This window comes from Miniopterus schreibersii, assembly GCF_964146895.1.
Source record: "Miniopterus schreibersii genome assembly, chromosome: 7".
NCBI lineage: Eukaryota > Metazoa > Chordata > Mammalia > Chiroptera > Miniopteridae > Miniopterus > Miniopterus schreibersii.
In genome coordinates, this window is record NC_138108.1 from 1,102,626 (window position 1) to 1,128,126 (window position 25,501).

Sequence of the window (25,501 nt, forward strand, 5' to 3'; positions counted from 1 at the left end):
TAGACTGTCAAATATTTTTAAAAGAAAGCAGCTTAAATGCTTGTGGTCGCCTCCCTTGCAGGAATCGCGGCTGGGAGGCATTTCTGGGCAGACAGCCCTGGAGGGCTTGCTCAGAGATACGTGAACTGCGCCTTCCTCTTCTCTCGGCTCCCACTCTCCTGCTGATTTGTTTTCTGTCTTTTCCATCTGTGTGGAGGGTTTGATGACCTAACGGTCTGAAGCCAGTGGTGAGCACAAATTTATTTCTCAGGAACCCCAGTCTCCAGGTGGCCTTGGCTGGCGGGGAACTCGGTGTGGAGGTTGCCCTGTTGGGAGAAGAGTTGTCTTTCTCATTTGTGTTCTCCAGACCTGAGAACCTGAGTGCTTGGAGCTACTCCAGGCCAGTGTCCAGGGACGGAATTGCTGGGAAAGCAGCAGGGCTTTCTGTCTGCGGAGCAAGTGCTGTAGGGGCCCTGGGGACACTTCTCCCTGCAGCGACTGCATGCAAGACTGCTCTTCTGCCTCCGTGGACCCAGTGAGGCCTGCAGTGTGACCCAGCATGGCTGGGGGGACCTGTGGTGGGATCAGAGGCAGGTCACCTCTGTGCTATTAGTGTCAGTGTTGCAGAGACCTTCAGTGTGCTCTTTTCCACTCACCCTGTGTGTGCCTCTTGGGCCTGCACTCCCCTTGGATGAAGGCCCTTCTACCTGTACACCTTCTCTTCTGGCCTTGAGTCCTCTCCCTGTGCTTTCTGGAAGGCCTAATGAGACAGGAAACGGGAAAGAAACTGCTGCGCCCATGCTCAGAGGAAGCTCGGAAGGTGGGTCCTGACTGGTCTGCCGTCTCCTGCACTGGGCGGCTTCCTTGGCCAAGCCCTTCCAAAGCTCTCTCACGCCCAGGGCCTGTCCTGAAGGCTGCGGCCCTCCAGCCTCATGTGCTGCCCTCAGCCCGCAGGGCCGCCTTCCCTGCACACCCTGCCTCGCCGAGCCTGCTGCGCCTCACGCGTGCCGGTCCATCTGCCCAGAGGGTTCCTGCTCATTCTCCAGGGCCTCCCCTCAGGAACGCTTTTCCACCTGAGGCAGGCAGTGGGGGCTGGATCTTCCTTGCCCCTTGGGGTGGCACTAGGCACTGTGGGGGGACCTCTGGGGCTCCTCCCATCGTCACCTCCCGGTGGGCTCCTGTAAGGCAGGGATCCTGGCTTTCCTCGCCATCCTAGGTGGGCTGGCACCAGAGGGAGTGGGGATGGGACCAGGGCTGAGGTTGGAACACGTACAGGGCACACGCGCCCTGCCTGCAGCGCACCCATGCATGAGCCCACTGCGCAGGCCAAGGGCTGGTGGTCGCCGCTGCTGCCTCCGCCGCGTCTTGGCTCTCGTCTCCCTGCCCGTGGCTGGTTGTCAGGCGTGGCGCCCGCGTTTCCTCGCCCTGTGGCCCCGCCAACACCTCGCACTCTGGAGGGGTGCAGATGCACGTTGGTTCTGGCCAGAGCGTGCGCCCGAGGGCCCGCCGCGTCTGTGCATGGTGCCCGCCCTGGGAAGCCCGCGATCCCCATGCCATCTCAGTGTAGTTTGTTTTGTTTGAAGCAGGCAAGTTAAGTGTTTATTTTCAGTAAAGGTAACGTTTATGGTGGTTGTAGTTTAAATCGTGGCTGATGTCCTAGTTGCCTGGCCAATCACGGCCGTGGTCGCATCTTAGGAGGACGCTGCCCCCACCCGCCTAACAAGTGTCCTCTCTGTGAACTTTACCTTTGCCCTTGAACCAGTACCTTTGCCCTTGGGCACTTGGACAGAAACCAAAAGAGTGTGCAGGGGTGGCTGCCCCAGGAAGTGAGGAAGACAGGTGTCGTGTGGGGCAGTGTCCTGGAGTGCCTCTGAGTGGGTTAGAGGGTGGCTTTCCAGGGCTGCGGACCGCTAGTGGACACCGAACCGCAGCCGCCACAGGGACAGGGCGTCCTGGAACCCAAACCCAGTGCTGGCATGCGGTCGCTTTCCACTGTTCATTACGGAAAGTTTCAAAGAGAGCGAAAGAGGGCAGAGCCGGAGTGGCCAGGCGCCGCCCTCCGCTTCGGGCCCCAGCCAGGGCCTCCGTGGCCCTTCTCCCTCACCGGGTGTGTGGGCGTGTCCAGAGATAGGCTCTTCACTCCACAGCTGGAGCACCGCTGTCGCAGGGGAATGCGACTGTGCTGTCGAGCAGTTAGTGTAAGCCCTGGTTCTGTCTGTACTGCTTCAGTTTTTTCCTGGTTGTTCAAGTGTCAGCTGAAGTTCAGACACAGCCTCTCTCGCCCTCTGCTTGCACTTTAAAAAAAATCAATTTATTTTAAATATAATTACATACAGTATGATGTTAGTTTCATGGCGATTCAATATTTATATACCTTACAAAGTGATCCCCACAATAAGTCTTTTATGGGCTTACTGGCCATTTGTATATTTCTTTTTTTTTGGAGAGATGTCTATTTAAATCTTTTGCCTAACATTTTTAAATTGGATTATTTGCCTTTTTATTGTTGTGTTGGGAAGGGTTCTTTCCGTATTCCAGATACAACTCCTGTGTCAGACCTGTGATTTGCAAGTGTTCCATCCCATTCTGTGGGTTGTCTTTTCATTTTCTGGACAGTGACCTTTGAAGCACAGAAGCTTTTAATTTTGAGGAAATCCAGTTTATCTGTTTTTCCTTTTGTTGCTTGTGTTTTTGGTATCATCAGAGATATTTATTAAAGTCAGAGTGGATTGAAGACGACAGTGCACGGGTCTCATCCCAGGGCTGCTGCTTCGACTTGGGTCAGAATGTGAATAAATGCTAACAGGCCTCTGGGCTGTCAGCAGAGGTGTTCCTTGCCTGGTTCTGCTGTGTTCACCGAGGCTCACTTTCCCACACTTGTTTTTAATTGAACGTCTATGGGAAAAGGGCCAAGTAAATGGAAGCTTTCACAGAGAGAACCAAGTTTCTTGGCTGATTTTTAAACCATGCCTTTTCATCGTTATTGTGGGTAGTTTGTTGGAATTTGGCATCATGTTGTGAATTTTCATTGAGATTGGTCTTGCTGATCTTGCTGAATGTCCCCCAAACAAAAACTCCACATCATCTGGAATGCTCCATGCACCGCACAGATAGACGTTTCCCTGCCTGCAGGCTAAGTGTGGGGCATGGAGCCGTGGGAACTCTGCATGTGGGGACACATGTCCTGGGAGGGGGGCTAGGGCAGGGGCCCTGCAACCTGCCTGCGGGGGGCACACCTGTCCTCCAGTCACCCACTGTCGTCAGTCTTAACCATTCAGGCTTCATGGCTGTACAGTGGGGTGACCGCAGAGCCTGCCTGAGAGTCAAGAGTTTGCTGTGGGTGGGTGGAAGCCGCAGGGTAACTACCGGTTGTAAGGGTTTCTCCTGAGCAGTCACCCAGAACGAGGAGGTGTTCTGAGCTGTCCAAGTAAGCATCCTGGCAGTTTGAGAAGTGACAACATTGACTTAGAATGCAACTTGTGAGACTGGAAACTTTGGATAGGCTGCTGCTATTTTAGGCCATATAAAGACAAAACATACTAAATACCAACCTTTGTACCAGTTTTTAATTCTGTATCTTTTGTTTTCCAGTCCTTTGATTTGCAAGTATTTCCTGAGCTATCTCAATAATCAGGGCATATTTAGTATAGTCACCTCCTTTCCCAATGAGGAGGGATCGCTTTGAGTTTTCCTTGCCACCAGCCAGCCCCCAGTCAGTATAGGGTTTACTCTGTGTTTGCTTTTCCCAGGGTCTGTGTACAGTGTACTGGTCTGATTCGGGAGCCACTTTAATCTCCATGTGCTGCTCACAGGTAATATTCACACCTACTCACAGCATCAGCTGGTTGTCCTTTCTGTTGAGTGACTGGTTTGGTGATTTACAAAGACAGATAGTTCTCTATCTGTTTGCATACTAGATTATAAATATGTTGCGTGAAAGAACTTATTTGGGGAGATGGGGTGGGGTTCAGTTCCCCGGAGAGGTAAAAGTGTTATCACACCCCTGATTGGGGCTTGAGTGTCTAGTCTCTTAGCCCCCACAGTGTAATACTCTTGATCCGCATTTTAAAGGTCTTCCCTTTGTCACTGCATCCGCTGTTTCACTGCGGTAGCTCCTGATTTTTGCACGTTGTCAGCTCTTCTCCCCTTCCAATGGAGCACATGAGGGGACAGCTAATCAGTGTCCCATCGAAGCGACACTTGTGTCCCTTCCACCTGCCAAGAGCTTGCCTCTCTGTCCCCATTGAGTTGCCTTTAGCCCCAGCAGAATTCCGCTTTTATCATTGTGCATGTCCATGGTGCTGATGGGGACAGGCAGGACAGCCCCTGCTCTGACTCCACCCCCCATCCACCACCCTGGGAGTGTCCCGCTGCAGAAAAGCTGTGGCGCCCTGTGACCTCAGAGCCACCCGTAAGGAGCTGCTCTTTTTCTCAGTGCCTCCTGTTTGTATTGTGTAAGGACATCATCGAAGGGCGGAGATCAGGTAGAGCCCTGTGCTTATTTGAGAAGCGGGTACCTAGGAAGCCTTGGCAAGTCCCGATGAGCCATTAGTTAGGGGCAGGACACACGCCCCAACCCCAATCCCAACCCCAACCCCAATGTGTGTCCTTGTAACTGCCCTTCTTACATGTGCACGATGTGTTCTTTCCTGTTTGTGGCTGATGTGTGAGATTGGCAGTGTCTGCATGTGGACATGGTTGGAGTCATCTTCCCATAAAACCCTCAGTGAGGAGCTCAGCTGCTGTGCATGCAGGGAGTAGGCAGAGCCTGTGAGGGGCATCCATCCCTGTGGCCGGCCCGTGGGAGCCTCTGATGTCTCCGTCCCGAGTGGGTCGAAGGGGGGGCATCCCTGATTGCTGAGCCCAGGACACTGAGCTGAAGGAGGGCCTGCCGAGCTTCCTGGATGCTGAGCTGAACGCCTGGAGGTTTCCCAGCCCTTGTCTCGGTCCCGTACACCCCGTTATGTTTGTTATTCACGTGCACGTACCCGCCCGTGAGCGTGTGTGTATAGATTTGTGATGACAGGTGCTTGGATAGTCCCACCTGTTAGTAAATTAAGTGCTGATGTGGAAATATCCACAACGGCTGAGAATACAGTTGCCTGAAGCTCAGCCACACAGGTGATGGCCCGGATGCTGGCAGCTTCCTTCACTGCAGCTGAACTCACCCCCCAGGGGCTTCTTTGTCCCTTTCATTTAGGTCTCTGCTGGAGTCCTGAGTCAGTGAGGGCTGTCCTGTGCCTATCCCCCAGCTAGCCCCTTGGCCCCACACCTCTTGTGGTCCCGGTGCCCGGGGTCCCCGTTGGTCTCTGCACAGAAGCAGAGGCTTGTTTCCTCCCAGAACCTTTCGTTTCTCCCTTCTCCGCTAATCCTGGCCGTGGTTAGTGGTGGATGAAAAAGCACAAAGACGTTCAGCTCTCACAGCCTGGTCTACACAGTCTCCTGGGAAATCTCATTTGGAGGCCCTCACGTCTGGGACAGGAGGCTGGGCAGTCAGCTGGCTGCCCCATCACCACCTGGAACCCCCACCTTCCCAACAAGGGGGCGGGGCCGTCTCCAGGAGGGTCTGAGATAAAGCTGTTGGTTTGTGGAAATGTTTGGGAAAAGTCAGTGCCAAGGAGGTATTTTGATTCCTTGTCAGGATAAGTCAGAAGAGAGACGTTTGTTCTGTCAGGATGAGGGCCTTTCTCCTCAACATGGGGCTTATTGACTCAGCATCTTTTCAAAATCACACTGCGCCCAAGAAATCCTAAACCTCCTCCAATCTCCGCGAGCTCTTGGCCTGCTGCCCCTTTTTGAGGTACAGAGCCCAGCGCTCTCTCCAGGATGGGGAGGCTCGGCCTGGAGTGGGCTGTTGCTGGCCTCCAGCACTTGGGCGTGCTGAGAACGGTGTGCCTCTTCAGCACGCACTCACACTCGAAGGAGCAGCTCAGCAGAGGGAAGGCTTAGACCAGTTAAAGAATTAGACCAATTAAAAAATGACAGCTGAACAAATATTTTTCTGATTATTTTGATAACCCTTAGATTTAATTTAGATAAAGGAGAGAATTCTGATGTATGCATGGAAATCAAAGGTAGCTCATAGTGTGGTGTTGAGTGTTTTGAAAATTGCTTGATGGTCTTTGTCTTTTTAGGAAAACACCTTCATTCATAGATGTGGTGGATAATTCCAAATTCCATATTTGGAATTATCTAAAAATCTAGAAGCCAGAAACAATGAGCAGCATAGACTTCATGTTGAAAACTTGAAGGCTCTGGTTCTACTTGAGGGAGGGGCTGCGGCCGGCCTCTTCCCCAGGCTCTCAGTCCCCATCACCCTATTGTGAGCACATGGCACAGGGCTGCTGGTGCACAGGCCCTTTCATGCAAGGGCCCTGGTGTCCTGCTGGGTCGCCTACCCCCACGGACACCCCCCCAGGAAGTGCTTCTGAGCTGCGGTTTGATGTTTCCGGCCTGTGGCTGGTTTCTTGAGTGTACAGCTCTCTCTATAGCTGCTGTAGTGTGGGAGCCCTTCCGTGAACAGTCATAGATGTTTGCTGCCTTCGCAGTGTCTGGAGGGGGTTGAAAGCCTCTGCTGACTTTGGGGAACCCTGGGTGGTGGCTAGGCTGTGATGTGGCCCTGGTGGCCCTGGCAGGGGCTGTGGGGCACTAATGCATTTCAGACTTGATCAGTTTCCACGTACAGCTCTGACCCGGAGGGGATCTGGGGGTCCCCACCAAGGCCAGTGAGAGTGGGACAGCTTGCCTAAATGGGGATGAAGACCCAGAGGTGGTGCAGTGTTCACTGTAGCACCTCAGGGAGAGCCAGGTGGTTGGCTTTGTGGCTTTGAGGGCTGGTGCTGAGCTGGCCAACAGCAGGGTTTTTCTAGGCCTGTTTCTGAGGGTGAGCCCCTGGCTTCTTGGAAGGAGTAAATTTTTTTGAAACTACACCCAGTGACTGTCTGAGTGATTTTCTGATTTAAAAGGGTCTGTTGTGGTGTTTACTGAGAATCACGTTTGAAAAGGAAGCCTTTTCTGGCTTTGTGCATGAAACCTGGAACATTGTGAGAAGCTGTGATTTTCTGTGAGAGATGTGCTTGACCCTGGGGTCAGCACACCTGTGTGGGAAGGGCCACTTGTCACCTGGGGGTCAGGTGGTTGCATGCTGGACCTGGGGCTGGTGCACAGGCTAACCCAGGCAGCGGTGCCCTTCCCTTGGTGACTCCTGGTTTGGGGGGGAGGGGGCTCCCAGCAGCTGATGGAGGCAGCCAGGCTGCAGGGTCACTTCAGTTTTTGGACCCTGCATCCTGTCCACCCATGGTCTGCTGTGTGGTGGGAGAGGGAAGTCCAGTCCCACCTCTGCTGGGCGCTTAGAGTCTGGACACCTTGTGAGAGGATGGCGTTGGCCTGTGCTCTGCCAGGCCCAGCAGGGAAGGGGCGAGTGATGAGATTGTGATCTCTGCCTTGGCAGTTTCCCTCTCCTCTTCCTCCTATTCATTTCAAAGTCTCAGGGGAAATATATCCCTCCATTTGTCATTCCACAGAGAACCAAGTCGCTACTCCGGCTCTGAAGACTGTGACTAAACCAAAGTTTGTGATTCCACAAAAACTTCCCTCGTGTCACAGAAACAGGGTCCCCGAGGAGACACCAGGGCAGGAAACGCTTTTTAGCAAAATGCTGCATGGAAGCCCACTCGGTGTACTGGGTGGTGGTCCCTAGGTGTGTCTTCCTGGAGGTCGCAGGTGCCCGCACACGAGCACGTGGCCCCTCTCCACAACCAGGGCAGTGAGGGAAGGCTCGGGGCCTCTGAGAGTGGCCACCAGCTCACTATGCCCCCCTCCCTGCCCAGGCAGCAGCCACATTGCAGCTGTCCCCTTTTTAGGAAGTGGCCGCTGGTTTTCTCATCTCAGACACACTTTGTGGGTCTGAATGTGTGCTCAGGAGTGAGTTGAGCCTTAAACTGAATTCCTTGTATCAGGTGCCACCACTTGTGCACACTTGTTTTCTGTTTACCTTTGTAGGGTGGGCTGAGAAACTCATCTCATCTTCACCCAGCCCCTGTGCCAGCCCCTACTCCAGCACACATGCGCAGCGTCTCGTGAGGACATTGCCAGCGCTGAGCTTCAGCATGGGGCCGGAGTCGTGCTGGGAGTTGTGCTCAGGTGGTGGGACAGTGGGCCAGGCTGAGTGGCCCCTGCCCTGCACACTGGGAGCGGGGCTTCCTTTGTGGCTGCTGACAGGGAAGGGCGCCTGTGCCTCCCTCCCAGGCTCAGGGAACAGCCCCTGTTCTGGGAAAGTCAGACCCTTTAGCACAGTGCGGTAAACACTGCCCTCCTGTCTTCCACAGGCTCAGGCCCCAGGTGAGGGCGTGCCCGGCAGGAGGCGGGGTGAGACCACTGTGGACAGTGGGACCTGGGCACCTTGACCAGGCGGACTGGAGGAGCCTTCTCTGCCTGTCAGGGACCCCAGACCAGACCCTGCTGGTGCTGGGAGCCAGTGAAGGCTGCTGTTCTCATGAACGGTCTGCTCCACGTGCATTTTATATTTGCATGGAGATGGTGCTGCCGCAGTGCTGGCTTATGGGAGGGAAGGAAGGCCAGTAGGCCTGCTCGGGGCCTCTGTACTTTGTTCAAGGGGATGGAAACCTAGTCCGTTTACTGGACACCGACAAGACCCTGTTCTAGATGCTTTATCTTTAGTGAGCTGGTTGACCCTCACAACAAGCTGTGAGACCCCTGTGCCATGGGGAAGAAACATGGCCACGATTGCACGCTGGCACATAGGGAGCCTGGCGTGAAGCCCACGTGGGGCTCCAGAGTCCACTCCTTGGCAGGAAGTCCTGACGTTTCCCTTAGATGGATGCCCACTAGGTGCCAGGAGCAGCCCCTTCCCTGTGACCAGTGAACCTTCTTCATGCTCACCAGAGAGCTTTCCATTTATTTGTGTCTTTATAGAACCAGTTCTTGGTTTTGTTAATCCTGTTTATATATTTTCTACCTTAATAATTTTGTTCTTTATTACTATTTTTTTAACTCTCTGAGTTTATTTTGCTGTTCATTTCTACACCCTTGAAATGGAACCTTGACATAGGCACTGTCAGGCCACTTTCTCTCTCCATGGCTCTTGTTTCCTGGTTGCTCTGCCGTGTGACTAGGTCAGAGGCCCTCACTCACCTTCACTTACACTTGTGTTTTGAAGAAGTCGTGTTTATCCATTAAGTGTTGATGTCCAGAGTTTATTTTTCAGAAACAAAACCCTTCCTGTGTGATTGAGAGGAATAGCGTAAGATGATTAGCAGTGTATCTGGGAAAATTAGTAAATTTGAAATGACATTAGTAACTAAACTAATTGTTAAAGGGTGTTATTAGTCCTTTACTTACCCCAAAAATTATTTGTTCAAGTAGATATTTTGAAGTTTCCACGGCAAGTTCATTTTGAGGGGTGTCTGAAAGTACCCGAGTTCCCCGTCTCTTCATAGTTGTTCCGTGAAGATCCTTGGTCTAGACTGAGGGTCCGATGGGTACCCTGTCTGCAGTCCATGCAGATGGAAGGGTCGGACTGTTCAGGTGCTTCTGGTTGGGTAGAGATTTTGGAAGTGTAATATATTTGAAGGCTGAAGGACCTCAGGTCACCTTTTCAGATTATCTGTTTCCTCATTTGTAGCATGGCCCATCTGTCCATCCAGTCTCTACTGTTCCTGAGCTAGTCATTGTTTTAGGATCATTGATGGGAAAACTGTCAAGATTTCACCCCTCTTAGGAGCTATTGTTCTGTCAGAGGCAGAAGAGTATTTGTGAAGTGATCCTAGGACGTCAGTGTTAGCAAGGAGCCTCTGGGGTCACCGCCCTCGTCTATAGGAGGGGTTTGTGGGGTGAAGGCAGAGCTTTCAGAGGGAGCCAGTGTCGGCTCTGGTGGCACCCTGGTGCCGCCCAGTGTTTATTTTACAGCGTGTTTTTCTGAGTATATTTTTCCAGCAAAGGAGTATATAAAAAGCAATCTTAATTTCCTCCTTAGTCAAAACTATTAAAAGAGAAAATCCCACACACAAAGCCAAACCTCTCCAGAAGTAAACTCAGAATTCGTTCTTGGATTTCTGTCTCCTTCCTTGGGAGTGAAGAGGCCTCTCCAGTAACCCAGCACACTCGCTTTCTCCCCTCAGCAAGCTTCCTTTTGTGCCTCTGGCTCTCTGGAAATCTGTTTCCGACTCTAAAAAGCAGCTGAAAGCAGCTGGAATGTGCTAGAGCTGCTCAGCACAAACTACAAAGTGGTGGTATTGACTGCAGAACAGATGCTGTTTGCATTCGAATAAAAGACAAACATAATATTTGCATTAATAGAGAGCCTTTGCAGAAGTATTTGCATAAAGTGGATTTGTCCTTTCCCCAGAGCTGGTTGCTTGGGACTAATCTCTGAGGATAAGCAATCTCTTCCTTATTATTTCTCAAAAATAGTCGCTTTTGCACAAGGGTAGCTGATTTCAGAGAAGGGCTCTCTGCCATGCAAATACGGTAAATGTGGTGTCAAGTGCGCCCCTGCGTTGGTTGCTCAGTTGCGTCCCTGGTCGCTTCCTGTGTGTGACAGCGGGACTGATGAACGCACTCTGTTCTCAGCGCAGCTCGGCTTCTGCAAAGAGTTTTGTTACCACTCACTCAAACGGGGCCAGCTTCAGCAGTTGCCGCCCTTTTATCTCGAGAAGCAGCCAGGCAGTGGGGTGAGGGCTTCGGTACTCGTGCCGTACAGTTTCAGGGATGTCTGTTCTCGGTTCTTATTTCATGAGGACGATGTGAGTCAAGATGAGAAATCAGAGCAAAGGGAGAGCAATGGTCTGCCAAAGAGAAGTACCCCCGGAACGCATTGCAGATCTTGCATAATTCCTCAAAAACGAACTGAAATTCAGCCGTGAGTTTCCTCACTGTCAAAGTGAAGAGGGAACCTCGTTTATTTTTAGTATTTCTATTGTCCTTAAGAGGAAACCGATGAGCAGTTCAGACAGACACACTTGAGGAGACAGTGTGACATAGTGACTGTGGTCTGGGACTGATGGCCGAACGAAGCCCGGGCGTGGCTTAGCGTTTGGCACTCACCTGTCCTTACTGAGCTGCCCGCCAGTGCGTCACCTTGCCCTCCTCCTGACGCCGTACTTTCACTTTGGACAGAATTTCCTTCTTTCTGAAATAATCCTTTAGTTGTTAGTTCAGCAATGGTTTCTAAGTGGTTAGCATTCTCAATTATTGTAAAAAAAAAAAGTCTCATATCTTTTTTTCTTCTTTTGCCATTTCTGTTTATTACTCAGAAATGCTTCCTGTTTACATTTAGCTTTCTGACTCTGTGCCTGTGCCTTCCACACTTTTCACGGTCATTTCCCGCCCTCAGTAAGGAGAGCATGCTTGGTCCTGTCTCAGACATGCTTTGCACACATGGATCCACCGGGGCCCGTGGACATGCTTTCTCGTGTCTCACAGCAGGAACTCCACGAGATCGGCCTGGGCACAGGGCACACGCAGATTGTGGTGCTTCCCCTGCCTTCCTGGTGTAAAGGCAGACACCTCTGTTACCAGGGGTTCAGACAGCCTCGTTTCTTAGAGGCTGTGCTGTAGGATGTAGATCAGTCATAACTGAGTACCCACCTAAGGGTGCTCATTTTAATTACAGATTGGTTTCCTGCTAAGCGGTTGGACACGATCTGTCTGTACAGGTGTAGTTGGATATATAGGTTAAGAAAAGCTGCTGAATTCTTTGGTTTTGTTTGGCGTAATTTCTATGGTCCATTATTCTACTCGTCACAGACGAGTACAGTGGGACATGATTGATTTTGTCTGACTTGACTGTTGAATAATATGAAATGAATGTGTTCCAATAATTACTATCTCTCATGGGAAGCTGAAGACATCTCAGTTCAGGGGGTCTGTAAAGCAGGCGACTTCAGGATGAGAGTGTCATCAGGCTCTCGCTCTGCTCCTGCAGTGCCAGGCCCACCGGACGCTGGCTGGAGGCATGCGCCTGGGGGCATGAACGGGTGGTTGGTTTGCAGAGAACAGTCCGGAAAGTGAGCACACACATGTGCATGTGGGGACAGGAAAGAAATGATTTTATTTTGACTTCTTTCTTAATTCAAAGATCATTACAAAATAGACGATAAGGAATCATAGTCTAAAAACTTGGATGTATCTAAGTGTGTGTGTGTGTGTGTGTGTGTGTGTGTGTATGTATTCTTAGATTTATGAAGCTTTCAGAATTTGGAGAGGTTGTTTAATAAGCCATCCTGGCTACTTGGAAGCAGCCTACCACTCTCCGGCCTGGCCTGGGCCAGCCTGCCCTTTGAGAAGTGTTGAGGCCAGGTGCATGCACAGGCCTGTCCCCCATCCCCAAGAAGGACTTCTATGGGATACAGAAGCTTCCTGTTGTGTTGTTCCTTCCTGTGCCTCCTGGTTTTCCTTAATTACTACTGACACCTGGGAAGAACCCCACCTGCTGAGAGGGGTGAGCATTAGAGGACTGACTTCTGCACTTTGGTTTTCCTGGCACATGGTCGTGCTGTTTGCAAGCAAGTCCTGTGAGCTAGGTGTCAGGCAGGGGGCTCACGCAGTGGCCTCTGAGGTGAACAGTATCATGTCACCCATTTTACAGATGTGGAAAATGAGGCCCAGACTGGCCAGGTCATGTGAGGTCAGGGACACCTAGGAGCGAGTCTGGGCTCTGTACTCACAGCTGAACCTCAGTGCCACCAGTCGCAGGTGCCTGGGACTCCTCAGGACGTGCAGAAGCCTCAGGCTGAAAGAGTCAAAAGAACAGAGATTTATATCCTGTCACTGACATTAGCATAGTTAACAGCTAATAGCAAATTGCTGCTCCTGCCAGTAGTTCTATTTTTAGAAGATTAAAATGGAACATGATACAGGTAATCACTGTATTTTTAGAAACTGAAGTTAACCTTGTATATAGGCGGTTACAAAAGGAATAATGGTCAGGTCTGAATTGGGGAGCTGTGATCCGTCGCGCACGTCCACGTGTGTCTAACGATACGTAAGCGTGGCTTCTGCAGACGCAGGCGGCTCTGGGGGAGGGCCCAGGAAAGCTGGCTTTGTTGGGGGAGGGGAGTGCTGTGGACTCTGGAGTGAAATCGTGGTGACAAGTGACCTTAAGCACACATGCAGGCCTGAGCACTTGGTGTCGGATGCAGAGGGGCGGTCTGGGCTCTGAGGAGGCGCGTGAGAGACGTAGGTCATGCGCACAGCGTGCCCGGGAGGCTGGCATCTCCCGCAGAGCTGCTAAATGCTCCCAGCTGTGGCATTTGGGTGGCATGATTTGTGTGTCCCCTCTCCTTAAAATAAAGAGTTATGTTTTAAAAATGTTACAAACTAGATACAATGTTTAGAACAATGCTCGGTATGTTGCTAGTAGTGCAAAAGGGAAAGAAAGGGAAACCAGAGATGGTTTAAAGCCTCTGACACAAGCTGCACCTCTGACAGCCCCCTTTCTGCAGGACCCCTGGCTCCCAGCTCTGGGAGGCCTCTTTGGACTGGTTGGCTCTGTTTGTCTGTGTCTCAGGGCTGTAGGTGAACCCTGGGGTACATGGCGCAGGTCCGGGCAGAGGGAGCGCTCTCCAGGACCCAGGTTCAGCAGCGCACCTCCCCGTGTGATTCACGAGACATTCTCTCTTGTCGTCCTTTCGCCGCAGCATCTGGCAGCGGGGCTGTGCCCAGACTTGACAGTCCAGTGTCAGGCTGCAGAAAGGGACCCTTCCATCTGGGGTGTGGGCAGGTGGGTGGAGCATGGCAGCTTCTAGGGAGGAAGCACCTTCCCTAGACCCTGAAGGGCTGGATCGATCCCTTGAAACCCACTTCTCCTGGGGAAGGTTGAGGTGTCAGGAGAGCCTGGTGTCACGTGTCACTGCTGATGGCGAGCACTGAAACTGTCAGACTTCCGGGTGCTTCCCCACCAGTGGGACAGCACCTCGATTCTGTACCTGTTGCTCCTGCCCCTAGGTGAGCCTCTGGAGGGAGATTCGAGCCCCTGGCAGCCCCCAGGCAGCAGATGGGGATGAGTAGCCACTGCGTAGAGCTGCCCTGGTGAGACACTGGGGAGACTGGTGGTTTGGGGGTCACACAGACATGTTGCTTGTCACATTGGCACAGTCTGTGATTCATGGTCACCCTCCCCTTGTCGTGGCAAGGGGTTCCAGGTCTTTGGGCTCGTCTTTAGGGTTGAGACCTGGGTACCGAGGATGAAATGGTGTTGGTAACACTTGCTTGTCTTCGCCATGGCCCGTGGCCCTAGAGGGCAGTCTGTGCCCCCTCAGCACCGTTCCCAGGGCCTGATGCGTGTCCGCAGCACACTGGGCTCCTGACAGTGTTTCTTAGAGACATGCAATGAAACCTGGGTGTTTGATTGAGCCAGGGGACATCTATGCCCTTCAGGTCTGTCACCTACCTTCTTTGAAAGCACCTGCTTTTTGGCTTTTGTCTCCCTCCTTTAGGGATGAGGCTGTGGTGTCTGCTTCTGGTGTCCTGGTGAATGAGTGACTTGGGAGGAGCCGAGGGCGGGAATTCCAGTTGTCCAGGGCTCAGGCTACTGCCGGCCTTCTGCTGCGAGTGTTGGGTGACAGGCCCTCTGCTCACCCTCTGCAGTGCCTGTGTGTTTAGACTCTCCTGCTGTTCGCAGGCATTTTCACAGGGTGGCTCCTTTCTGGAGAGGGGGCTCTTCCTAATAACCTAATGCCAGCTCAGAACACTCTCCCGCTAGATCTAAGTTGGACCTTGTTCCACAAGATGTGGAAGGTCAGGGCTGGGGCTCAAGTTCACAGGCTGCCTCGATGTCAGCCAGCCAGCTTCTGTTCCGAGCCCAGGCAGAGCCTCTCTCCCTGACCTGTGCGGCGTGTTCGGCTTCAGGTTACGTGTGGAGTCCATCATGCTCTTACCCAATGGCGGTGTTTCCTGGGCTGCCAGCTACTTCATGCATGTGATTAATCTCTCTCTGGTCCTCAGCACGATGTACCGCAGGCCAGTGCCCAGAACTGGCTGAGCCACGACCGGCCGAGCCCCACGGTGTGTTAAACCACATGCGAAGCTTTAGACACACTGATACCGCACGTCTTGCACTTCCACTCGAGGTGGATGACACGGAGGTGTGCTGGTGTTCAGCCTCAGCGCGGGCGGAGGGCGTGCTGCCAGCGTCATTCGTTCACATGGCTGTGCAGTATCAAGACCTTCAGGACGGGGTCGACCCTGGCTCCATCCCACGTCGAGCTCGGTGCCGCCCTGAGCCACGGACCACCAGGGGCAGGAGCTTCCTCACTGTGAAATGAGAACACTTGCTGGTGTCTGGTGTCTTAACTGCTTCTGGTTCTAAAGTTTCACTCAGATGGAAGCTGAGGGTGGACTTTGAGGAGGTGGCTGGAGGAGGACAGTTCAGGGACTATCTTGGCTGGTGGAGCCAGAGAGAACAGCCGCACTTCCTCAGAGCCCCGCTGCAGAGCCCTGAGCAGGTGGTCTCAGCACCTGGCTGGGACCCTGCCCATCGGGCAGCTGCAGCTGGACGTTTCTGAGGTTTGCACAGTGGGCCAGAAGTCAGAGTGTGTGTATATGTTCCTGAATTTTTCAGTTCTGAAAATGAATCATTCCACTTATAAGTGAAATAATGTCCCCTATTTCTTTCCAAGAGAAAGGTTTAAGACCTGTTTCCCATCACTGTCTCGAGGTCTCCGTGTGAGTGGCATTGGAGGTGCTCGTGGCCTTAGGTTCACAGTTCTGTGGTCAGGCCCGCTCAGTGGCCGTGCTCCTGGAGACGCCCCCATTGCCCGTAGTTGGGCCTGGTGTTTGCTCCCAGGGTCAAGAGCACCTCCATCCTTCCTCGACTCAGGAGCATGGACTATCTTACCCCCAAGCATGCCGTCTTCTTATAACTATTTTGATACCTTCAAGGGGCCAGAATTGGGGGGAGGGGGCTGGTTGTGGGAGGGGCCACATACTGGTGTTTGGTTCTCCAAGCTGCCCAGGAGCACAGACCCCGCAGGTGCATTCAGAGCCGCTCCATGCCCTCCCATGGGTGTCGGGTAGAGGGGCGCTCGCAGACCATGGTGGAGGGCACCGTGGGGGCCTCACGCCCCCTCCCTCAGGTTGTCTCAGCTCCCAGGAGCAGCCTTTCAGACCTCCGTTTTCTTCACTGCCTTTGTCCTTAGACTTGAACATCTCCAGACACAGGGGTGTTGTGTAACTTGTAACACAACTTGAAGGCTCTGCGAAGTGTTACCCATTTTGGATAAAATGCAAGGTTTTATTACCGTTAGTCAACCTGATGTTATTTGTTCTTGTCATGATTTGAAAGTCTGTCTAAGGGAGCCGAAGGCTGCTCCATGTAGCTCGTGTCTCCTCCCTCAAGTCGGTAAGGAAGGTGCCTTCCGCCCTCCACACTAGCCGGGGTGACGCCGTGCCTCTCACACAAGCCTCGTGGCACACTTGTCAGGAGCTAATTTAAAGAAGTGTAATTCCTGGAAGTTTTGCCAGTTTTCTTTCTTTTCTCAGAGAATCTCAGGCCTGTCTACACGGGCCTGCTGCAGGCCTGGGTGGTGCACGGGCCCTGGGCCCAGCCCCGCAGTAGCCTGACCATGCAGACACCGCCCCTTGAAGACAGTCCAAGTCGAACAGGATGTAACAGAAACCGTCCCTTACGTTGTCAGCTCCCGGCCAGGTCTTTTTCTAGAAGGTTTCCTGTGTCGTCCGTTTCCTTGACTATCCCACCCGCACACCCGCCGCTGCTTTAAGCGAAGCTGCCTTCGGGGGCTGTTTCCCGCAGCACACAGTAGCTCTGCTCCTAGTACCTGTACGCTGCGACCGCCGCAGGAAGCTGACTTCTGAGGAACACAGGCGGGCATAACGTGGTCGCTGACAAGCAAACTGAACAGCTAAGACAGGGTTTGGCTGGAAAGTGGGGTTTGCCAGTTTGGGAACTACACTCGGGGACGACTGTTCTAGTTATTCTACCTAGGGTCTTTTATTTTCTGATTCAGCAAATAAAAACAACCACGATGGGATTCAGTCCATCATCTTTTAAAGTAAAAGACTGCAGCAGGCCCACGTAGACAAGCCTGAGGTTCTCTGAGAGAGAAAAGAAATAAAACGGGCAAAACTTCCAGGAATCACGCTTCTTTAAATTAACTGCTGACAAGTCTGCCATGATGCCTGTGTGAGAGGCGCAGTGTCACCTTGGCTAGTGTGGACACGCATTTTTGTGGTTCTCGAGGAGCTGCTCTGAGTCTTCTGAGTGTAAAGTGTCCTCACTGACATCTGCGCAGTTTCTGACACAAACGCTCTCTCTCTGTCCTGCAGATGCACTTTCTGGCCGAGACCAGCCCGTGGAGCTGCTAAACCCTGCGCGTGTGAACCACGTGCCCAGCACTGGTAAGTCCACACACCCAGCCCCAGGCCCAGCTCGCCTGCGAAGGCTGTTTCGAGGTTCCACTTTCTTGGGGGAGCATGGAGAGAAAGGGGTGGAGTGACCAGCTCCAGGAAGCTGGGGGCCTTTTCCTGGGCTGCCTGTCCTGCAAATGGAATGGGCACTGGCCGGATGCTCCTCAGGGGGCAGAGATGGGCCGTGCTCTCAGCCGCAGTGCCAGAGGTTGCATCTGAGCTGGAGCTGCACCAGAGGTTCCACGCTGGGTGTTGGCCACAGGCCACAGTGGTGACACTCTGTCCGTGGCCCCAGGCTTTTCAGTGGTAAACAGAGTCCATGGCATTGTTTCCTAAGCCCCTTTGATTCTTTAACAAAAAGCATCAGCTGTGATAAGTCTCTCATTGCCTATGTGGTATTTTTAAGTAGGATGCTTTCATCAAAGTTTCCCAAGTCTACATGGCCGTGGAAAGTTTTTCTTTCCTTTTTCTGTGAAATATCTCTCTGCGCGTGGCGGCCTGCAGGGTTTCAGCTCAGAGTGGGTATTGTTTGTTCCTCACAGGCCGCCTGGCCTTCCTTCCGAAGGCTGGCGCATGAGAGAGCTATTGTCCCCCTGCCATGTGCATTCTCAGGCAGCGTCCTGAGGCAGTGTGCTGGACCCCGGCCCTGGCCATGTCCTGGAGGCCTCTGTTTGTGGTTTTCACTCTGTGGCGGCTCCTGGACTCACACTTCCTGTGGCCGCTCTACGCGCTCCCTCCATGAGCAGGGAGGTGGCTGACCCCTCCTCTGCCCCGGCCCCCATCAGACCCACCCATCACCTCACTCCCCCAGGCCCCTGAAAAAGAAGGCAAAGCTTGCAGCAAGGCTGCGAGTGCCAAAGGAGAGGCTTCTTTCTGTGCACAGCGGCTTTCTGAGGTTTGCCCAGGACCACTTCGGCCTTTCCCCAGACACAGCCGGACTTTCCTCTGCAGTGCTCCTCAAAGGCACTCATCCCTGGCGTGGTGCTTGGCCCCCGCAGGGGTGCCGGTCTCCCCTCTCTGTCCTCCCCACCTGCCAGGTAGTTTACTTTTACCCGGGTTGAGGTACTTTCAGATGGTTGATGGAAACGCTGGCTTTAGCAGTGCTGATTCCCTCTTTCTGTTCCCTTTGTTTAAACACCGAGTCCTTATGCACTTGGGTGTTTTGAGACAGTTTCCTGGTGCCCCCCAGGTGTGGGGCAGAGGAAGAGCTTTTCAGGTAGCTGGACAGAGCGTGAGAAGTGGTAAATGTGGGTCATGTCTCCAGGTGATCCAGAAGGGGCAAGCTTCAGAGGGGCCTCCGGTTTGGGAAGCAGCCTTGCCTGCTGAGACCTGAGGTGGGCGCCTCCTGCCTCCTGCAGAGACAGACCCTGGACTTGACTTTGGGGGGGAGGGGGTTCGTCCTCAGTCTCCCCCTGCCTGTAACTGCTTATGTGTGGCACCCGTCTCTTCCTGTTGCTCTCTTCTTGTTTAAACATTTTAACTGTAAAATAGTGCTGCCCTAAAATGGAACACAAAACCATTTGCACGCAGCTGAGGTACAACAGGTATCTGATTGCTGTCATTTTTAGGTTAGCATCTTATTTCCTGGGTTTTGAAGATGTGAATGGCACATCATGGGCAAGGCTACACCCTTTCTCCCTTCCCAGAGGCCACCTGTCATCTGTCCTCTTCCTTCCCAGGGCTGGGCGGTGTCCTGTGGAAGCCAGGTCATCAGCTCCAGGTTAGCTGGGGAGAGATGCTGGGGTTTGACGACAGGAGAAGGTGACAGATGGTCACCGAGGAGAGCAGGCCTGTTTGGGAGGACATGCCACCTGCGCCGTGTGCTGGATTTATAGGGACTTAAAAATAGTTAAGTCATTTGTTTCTGAATCATTGTAAGTTTTTTGAAGTAACATTCATTTTTTTAAAAATTTTAAAACCACCATGTTTATTATAGAAAAGAGAGATGGTACTGAATGTGTGGGGTGTTGATTTCTGGACTGGGAAGGCGAGCTCACTGGGCGCTGGGCAATGTGGCGCCCCCCAGCCGGGCTGAGTGAGGGTTCCAGGGAAGGCCGGGCTGCCCAGACACAGCAGAGGAGAGCAGAGCCCTGGTGGCAGCAGGATGCACGGGGGTGCTGCTGTAACCGTGCGGCAGGCGGGGGCTTCTGTCCATCCCTGCAGGGGTCTTCACAGCAGCTTTGCCAGAAGGAAGGCAGCCTCCTTCAGGCAGATGAACTCTGGGGCAGGGACCTGTGTCTGCTCTCCGGTGTGCTGTGGGGAAAGGCGGCCTTGGAGCATGGCCCGAGCCTCGGCACCAGAAGGGAGTGGGGCTGACTCCCGGGGCGCTGCACTCGAGAAGAGCGTCTTGTGCAGGTTGCTCGGGTCTGATGCGCTGGTCCAGTGCCCTCCACACATGCTCCCGCTAGGGCATGCTCTTGTCTGAGTTCAGAGGTTTCTGTTCAAGCTCTATAACAAAGGTGCGATTTTTAAAAGAAAATTCTAGAATCGTAAAGAAACTACAGAAGCTCTAGAGAACTTATATAAACTAATAAAAAAGAAGTGAGGTTTGACTTTAGCCATGGGTTTCCAAGTCGTCCAGGGTATTTGACCACCGCTCTGTCAAAGGGGCTATTGAATTTCTGAACACTCCTGTGGGTTTTGAACAGGAACTGTTTGAGGTCAGCTGGCTTGGAGCCTCTGCTGCCTCCCAGGCACGTTTGCTGCTGTTTGGTTTGCTGAGGGGCCTGTGCCACAGGTACGATAGGAGACCTGTGGGCTTGGGGAAAGCTTGGGCAGCCTCCCTCCATTGGCCCTGGAAGCTGTTCATTACCTGGTAAACAGATCCCCTGGGACAGAGCCTGAGCTGGACTGCTTCTCACTCGAGGCTCCTTGGTGTTTTCAGTGCAAAGCTGGGGTTCTCATGGGGTAGAGGATTAGTGGCCACCTTTGGAGGCTCCTAAGGGCTACTCCCGCTGAAGTACCAGGCAGGATGGTGGGAAGGACAGAGCTCTCTCTGGTTTCCTCATCCTGGTGCCAGGCTTGACACCCTGAGCTCACCTCACCTTCTGGTGGAGGAGCTGTCGCTCAGTAAAGAGCTTCGTGCTGGTGCATGGCAGTGGGGGCTGCGGGCACACAGTAGGAGGTGTGGAGGCGCGGGGGACACAGTGCACTTTTGCAGACTGAAGGAGCATGTGCACCAGCGTAACAGGGCTGCGGGGCTTTCCTGTGCTTATTTCAAGTTTTGGAGCAGAAATGAAACATGGGACATAAAGATATCAATGTAGAATCTAGCCGTTTGGAAAACAATTCACAGAGTTCAATTTGCTTAAATGAATGTTGAGCATTTGCCTCTTCCCTGCACCAAGTTCACTGGAGCCCTCTGCGCAGCTTTGACTTAGGGCCGGATTATGCATGTGCAGCGCCCATAGTGCAGACCTGAGGGTGCTTGTGGCCATGCCTATAGAGGCTGTGATAAGAGTTTTTGGAAATGCCTCAGTCACCTTGTTAGCTGCGGTGCTGAGGAACTCTCAGATCCCCATTTCTCCGCTTAGGATCTGTAAAAGGTGTGACCTTTCGAGCGTGCGCGTGTCAGACGCCCCCTCTAGCCCTTCTGGTCGAGAGCTCTTGCGGGCAGTTGCTGTGCTGGGAGGCTGTGGTGCCAGGAGCAGTCTCTCTCCTGTGGCACAAACGTGGACTGTCTTTCTGCCCAATTTGCCCCCTCCTAGCTCCATTGGGGAGCCCTTCATGCCCCCACCTGCCCCTTCCCCGCCCCTGGGCTGTGAGTGAAGGGTCAGGGCTGGGCCTAGCCGAGCTGTGCAAGGCCAGGGAGCCAGCAGACCTGGGGCAGCAGGGTCTGCCTGCCTCCAATGAGGAGGTGGTCTGTCCTCTGATCCTGGGCTGCCTCTGGCGTCAGGTGGCTGCTCAGCCTGGCAGAGGCTCAGGGGACAGGAAGCACAACAGGTGTCCCTGGCTGCGCAAAGCTCTCCACCTCTCTTGTGTTTCTAGTGCCCTCTGGTTTGTACGTTCCAGCCGCTGGCTCTGCAGCTGCTTCCAGCATGACTGTCTTCCCCACCCTCCCCCCTTTGCCAGCCCAGAAGCCTCTGTGATGACACCAAGGACTCACCATTTAGAACAAGCAAACACCAGGCAGTGCAGGGAAGCCCAGCAACCAGAGTGCTTCCAGCTTCCAGTTTTGTTGAGAGCCTCTGGGAAGCTCCTTCCATGGTGCTCTTCTCTCCCCATGAGCTCTGTGAAGTTGCAGGCCTGTCTGCTTTCCTGGTCAAGCACCGCACCCTGCTTACTACTAAATGCAATGTACCTGCAGTCCAGCCCTCGTGTCTGCTGCCCAGGTGCAGGGTGTCACTCATTACTTGGACGTGACACCTGGCCCACTGCAGGCCTCCTCCTGACAGCCGCTTTCCTGGTGGACAGGCCAGCAGAGGGGCCAAGGCGACCACGGGTGGCGGGGATGGGTGTGTTTGCTGGGTACTGCCAGCTCTCACCCGAGCCCCTGCCCTTATCTGAGGGGTGGTGACCCGCCAGAGTTGTGAAGTAAATGACATTTGCCCTCTGGTGGTAGTGTGACCTGCCACCTGACTGTGGTCCTATAGACACCAGTGTGACTGAGTGTGACTGGCCTAGGGAGGTTTCCCTCAGAACACTGCACCGGTCCCCTTGTCTTCCCCGGGGAACAGAGGTCCCATCTCCTGGGCTGGGGGCCCTGACCCTGCCTTCCCCACCACAGGGTGTGAGTTGTTTTTTTGCGTCTGGGAAGGCCATGCCCCTTTCTCACCGTGGGCTCTGACTCTGACCTTGTTCTTGGCACCTGTCTGCACTGTGCTGGTGATGTTTTAGTAGCCCACAGACTGTGCTGGTAGGATCTTGGGTTGTGGGGACACAGGGTGGGGTTCAGGCTGCCTTGCCCATGCCTCCTGGGCCCCCACAGGCTGAGCCTACCCCTGGTGCCCAGCCCAGGCCACTGCCCAGTGACAAGATGGCCTTGACCCGGTGTGCTTTCTGTCCCCAGAGTGAGGGAGGAGAAGGGCCTTCCCTCCCCAGGTGGGAATCAGATGGTTCAGGCCTTTTGTGTTCAGCACAAGCTGCTCCCCCATTAAATTTTGTGTTGTAGCCACAGACCTGCCGACTTACAAGGCTGTCACAACTGTGTGACCGGAGGAAGGGCACGAGCCAGCAGGAAGCAGACGCTGGTTATAGTGACAGATGTCTCCCCGTGCGCTGGTGTACCTGAAACTGGTGCATGGCCACACAAATCCGGGTGGTGAGGTCGGCAGCTGGCCATTCCTCCCTCTTACAGGACGTGCGTGACCATGGGGCAGGTCCTTTCATGTCCTCTTGGGACAGTTGTGAGTTCTGCGTGATTAGGCAGAGGAAAGGATGCTTTTTCAAGTCAGAATTCTGTTTGTGCATTACATGTGCTGACAGACAGATGTGTCCAGGGATGTGCTGAGGCATCATCCTGACACCAGTTTTGGGGAAATGACTCTCTGTCTCTCTCTCTCTCCTTTCATTACCAGTGTTGTGTTCTACACTTAGGGCTATGCTTAGGGGATGTGTGTGAAATATACCCAGAGTCTGTGGACCCTGGAAGCAGGGACCCTGGAGACGAGGTCTGAATGTGTGTCCAGCCAGGAGTAGGGAGAGATGTGAACTCTTGTCCCTGTTCTCTTGTTAATTGTCCAGTTGAGATTATTTTCGTTTTCTGTGGTCACACTTGAACATACTGTAATATTTCAGTTATGCCAACAACCCTCCATCTAGGAGGGTAAAGTGCCATATTTAGGGAGAGGCCCCATTTCTGGAGCCTCCCAGCAGTGGGTTCTGGCCTGCGTGCTGTGCACCTGCCCAGCCCTCCATGCTTCCTCGGTGGTTCCTTGGGCAGTGGGTGGGTGGTGGCAGAACAGGCGGGAAGGAGCCCAAGAGGAAGGGGCTGGCGTTCCTTGGTCCCACAGATGCCTGCTGCACACTGTGTGGCCAGCCTCAGGGAAAGGCCACTGGGTGGGGGCTCAGTGGCCATGCTGCTGTGTTTCTCCAGCTCCCCTGGCACCCTGCCCTTGGCTCTGGGTGGTGGGGACAAAGGAGCCTCTGCTGGCCTCCTTGGCTTTGCCTGTGTTATTATCTTCCAGAGAACCAGCTCCTGCCTCTGGTCACACTGTTGTCCGTGTGTTTTCGATTTTGTGAGTTCCTGCCCGTCCCTGCTCTGCCCCGTTACGGGCTGTTTGGACGTGCTTGCTCGGTCTGAGGGTGCACACTGCGTGGTGATCTTGAGGCTTCTTTCTGAGGGGAGCAGGGAAGGTTATGCGGCCGTCTGTACAGGTGCAGCTGCTTTTGATAATTTGTAGGATTTGCTTTGTAGCATCTTTAAAGTCTGTTTGATGGTTCTTTTTTGAAAAAATGAGATATTTAGTGTTTACCGTCTGAAAGTAGGAAGGTTTTCTAGTAACCTTTTTGTGACTGACTTGCCGCTTTCTGCACGGTGGTTGGGAATGACTCAGCCTCTGAGTTCCTCGGGACTTGCTTCGTGGCCCTTTTCTATGAACCGTCATCATGTGTTTGAGAGAGTCGAGTTCTCTAGTTGAGTGCTGGGTCCTAAGTGTGCTCATGACTCAGCTGTCATGGTAGTAAATTGCGCAGAACATCAGACCTGAGAAGGCCATAGGGCTGTGGAGAAAAAAGCAACTGAGGACAGATGGGGCTCTTGCGGGGCGGCTCCCCGCATGTTAATGAGGTGGCCCAGGAGGGCCGCACTGTCTGTCCACCAGGCTCCTTGGTTGGTTCATTCATTCAGTTGTTCCTCCACTCAGTCAGTCATGGCAGTTGGGCCATGTCACTGCCAGTCACTGCACTTGGCAACACATAGACTTATGAGTGAAACATCCCTGCGTCTGGGGAGCTCACGCTATGCCAGCGGAAGAGGACAGTGGGTACACATGGTGAGTCAGCCGCGTGGCAAGGAAGCAGGCGGGGTCAGGAGTGGAGAGTGCAGATTTACATTGGGTGGGAAGGCCTGGAGAAGTGGCAGGAGCTAGTGGAGAGGAGCTGCAGGTCGGGACTGCAGGGCGAGTTCCCAGGACAGCCAGGAGGCCGGAGAGGAGAGGAGAGGGGAATGGCCACGTGACTGGAGAACCCCCACTCGGGCTCGGGCTGGTTACCAAGAGACCTGCAAGGCCTTCATCAGCAGCAAGGCTCTGCCTTTGAGTGAATGGGGAGCTCCTGAAGTTCGGAGTGGAGTGACCCACCCTCCTTGTGCTGCAGAGAAAGACTGTGGGCCCCATGGGGCGGGGAGGGACAAGGGGCCTGGCTCCAGCCAGGGAGGTGGGGGTGGTGAGAATGGCTGATTCTAGACCTGTAGATAGGACTCCCTGAGGCTGTAGTAGGCTGCGAGGGAAACCCCCAGGGGGGTGACTCTAGGAGTTGCGCTTGGAGCATCTGGAGGCGGAGTTGCTATGAATCGTAGTGAGGAGCACGGATGAAGCTGGCCTGCGGGGAGGTGAGGCTGGTGCTGGACAGGTGTGCTGTTGAGAAGCTGCACCTGTTAGTGGTGCTGAGGTGGCAGCTGTGAGCATGAGCCCACCTTGAGAGGCTCAACACTGGGAGTCGGTGGCATGGATGGTATGGAAATGGCATCTGCCAAGAGAGCCGGCCTCCATGCAACCCGGGTAATGTAGACATTGTGTAAGTTTCTCTTACAGACAATGTTTGTTTAGAGTGACCAGTGCATTTTCTACCAGCTTGTACTTTGTAGTCTCACTGTTTCTCAGCAGAGGTGTCTCATCCGGGATCTGTTTTGCAGTAAGAGTTTGTCCAGCCATAGAAGCAGCCCCCACACCTTGGGTGGGAGAGCTCAGCCTCACAGCCCTGGACACTGATAGTTTTGGTAGTGATGGCGATTAGGACAGCAACCGTCTCTCTGAGTGCTGCCCACTTGTCACTCATCTAGCACTTCACTTCCCTCTCCGAGGAGGCTGTAGGGTGGGCACCCAGGCTGCGAGAGGCCAGGCAACTACCAGGTTACACATGCATTTTAAACCAGTGTCCCAGGTGTTTCTTCTAGACCCTAAGTCTGAACCTAACCCCTGTCCCCCCCACCCCAGCACACTAAAGTCCCACATTTCCAGCCTCCTGTTGGATTTTCCTG

The 25,501-nt window shown here is 53.5% G+C and overlaps 1 protein-coding gene across 4 annotated transcripts in view; it reads left to right on the forward strand.

The window, feature by feature from the left end:
- Positions 1-25,501, forward strand: part of HDAC4 (histone deacetylase 4) — a 180,938-nt gene that overhangs the window by 76,095 nt on the left and 79,342 nt on the right. For all 4 annotated transcript variants that reach the window (XM_081141971.1, XM_081141973.1, XM_081141972.1 and 1 more), the window contains exon 3: positions 17,284-17,355. In XM_081141971.1, the coding sequence (XP_080998097.1) occupies positions 17,284-17,355 (72 nt within the window). The remainder of the gene's footprint in view (positions 1-17,283; positions 17,356-25,501) is intronic.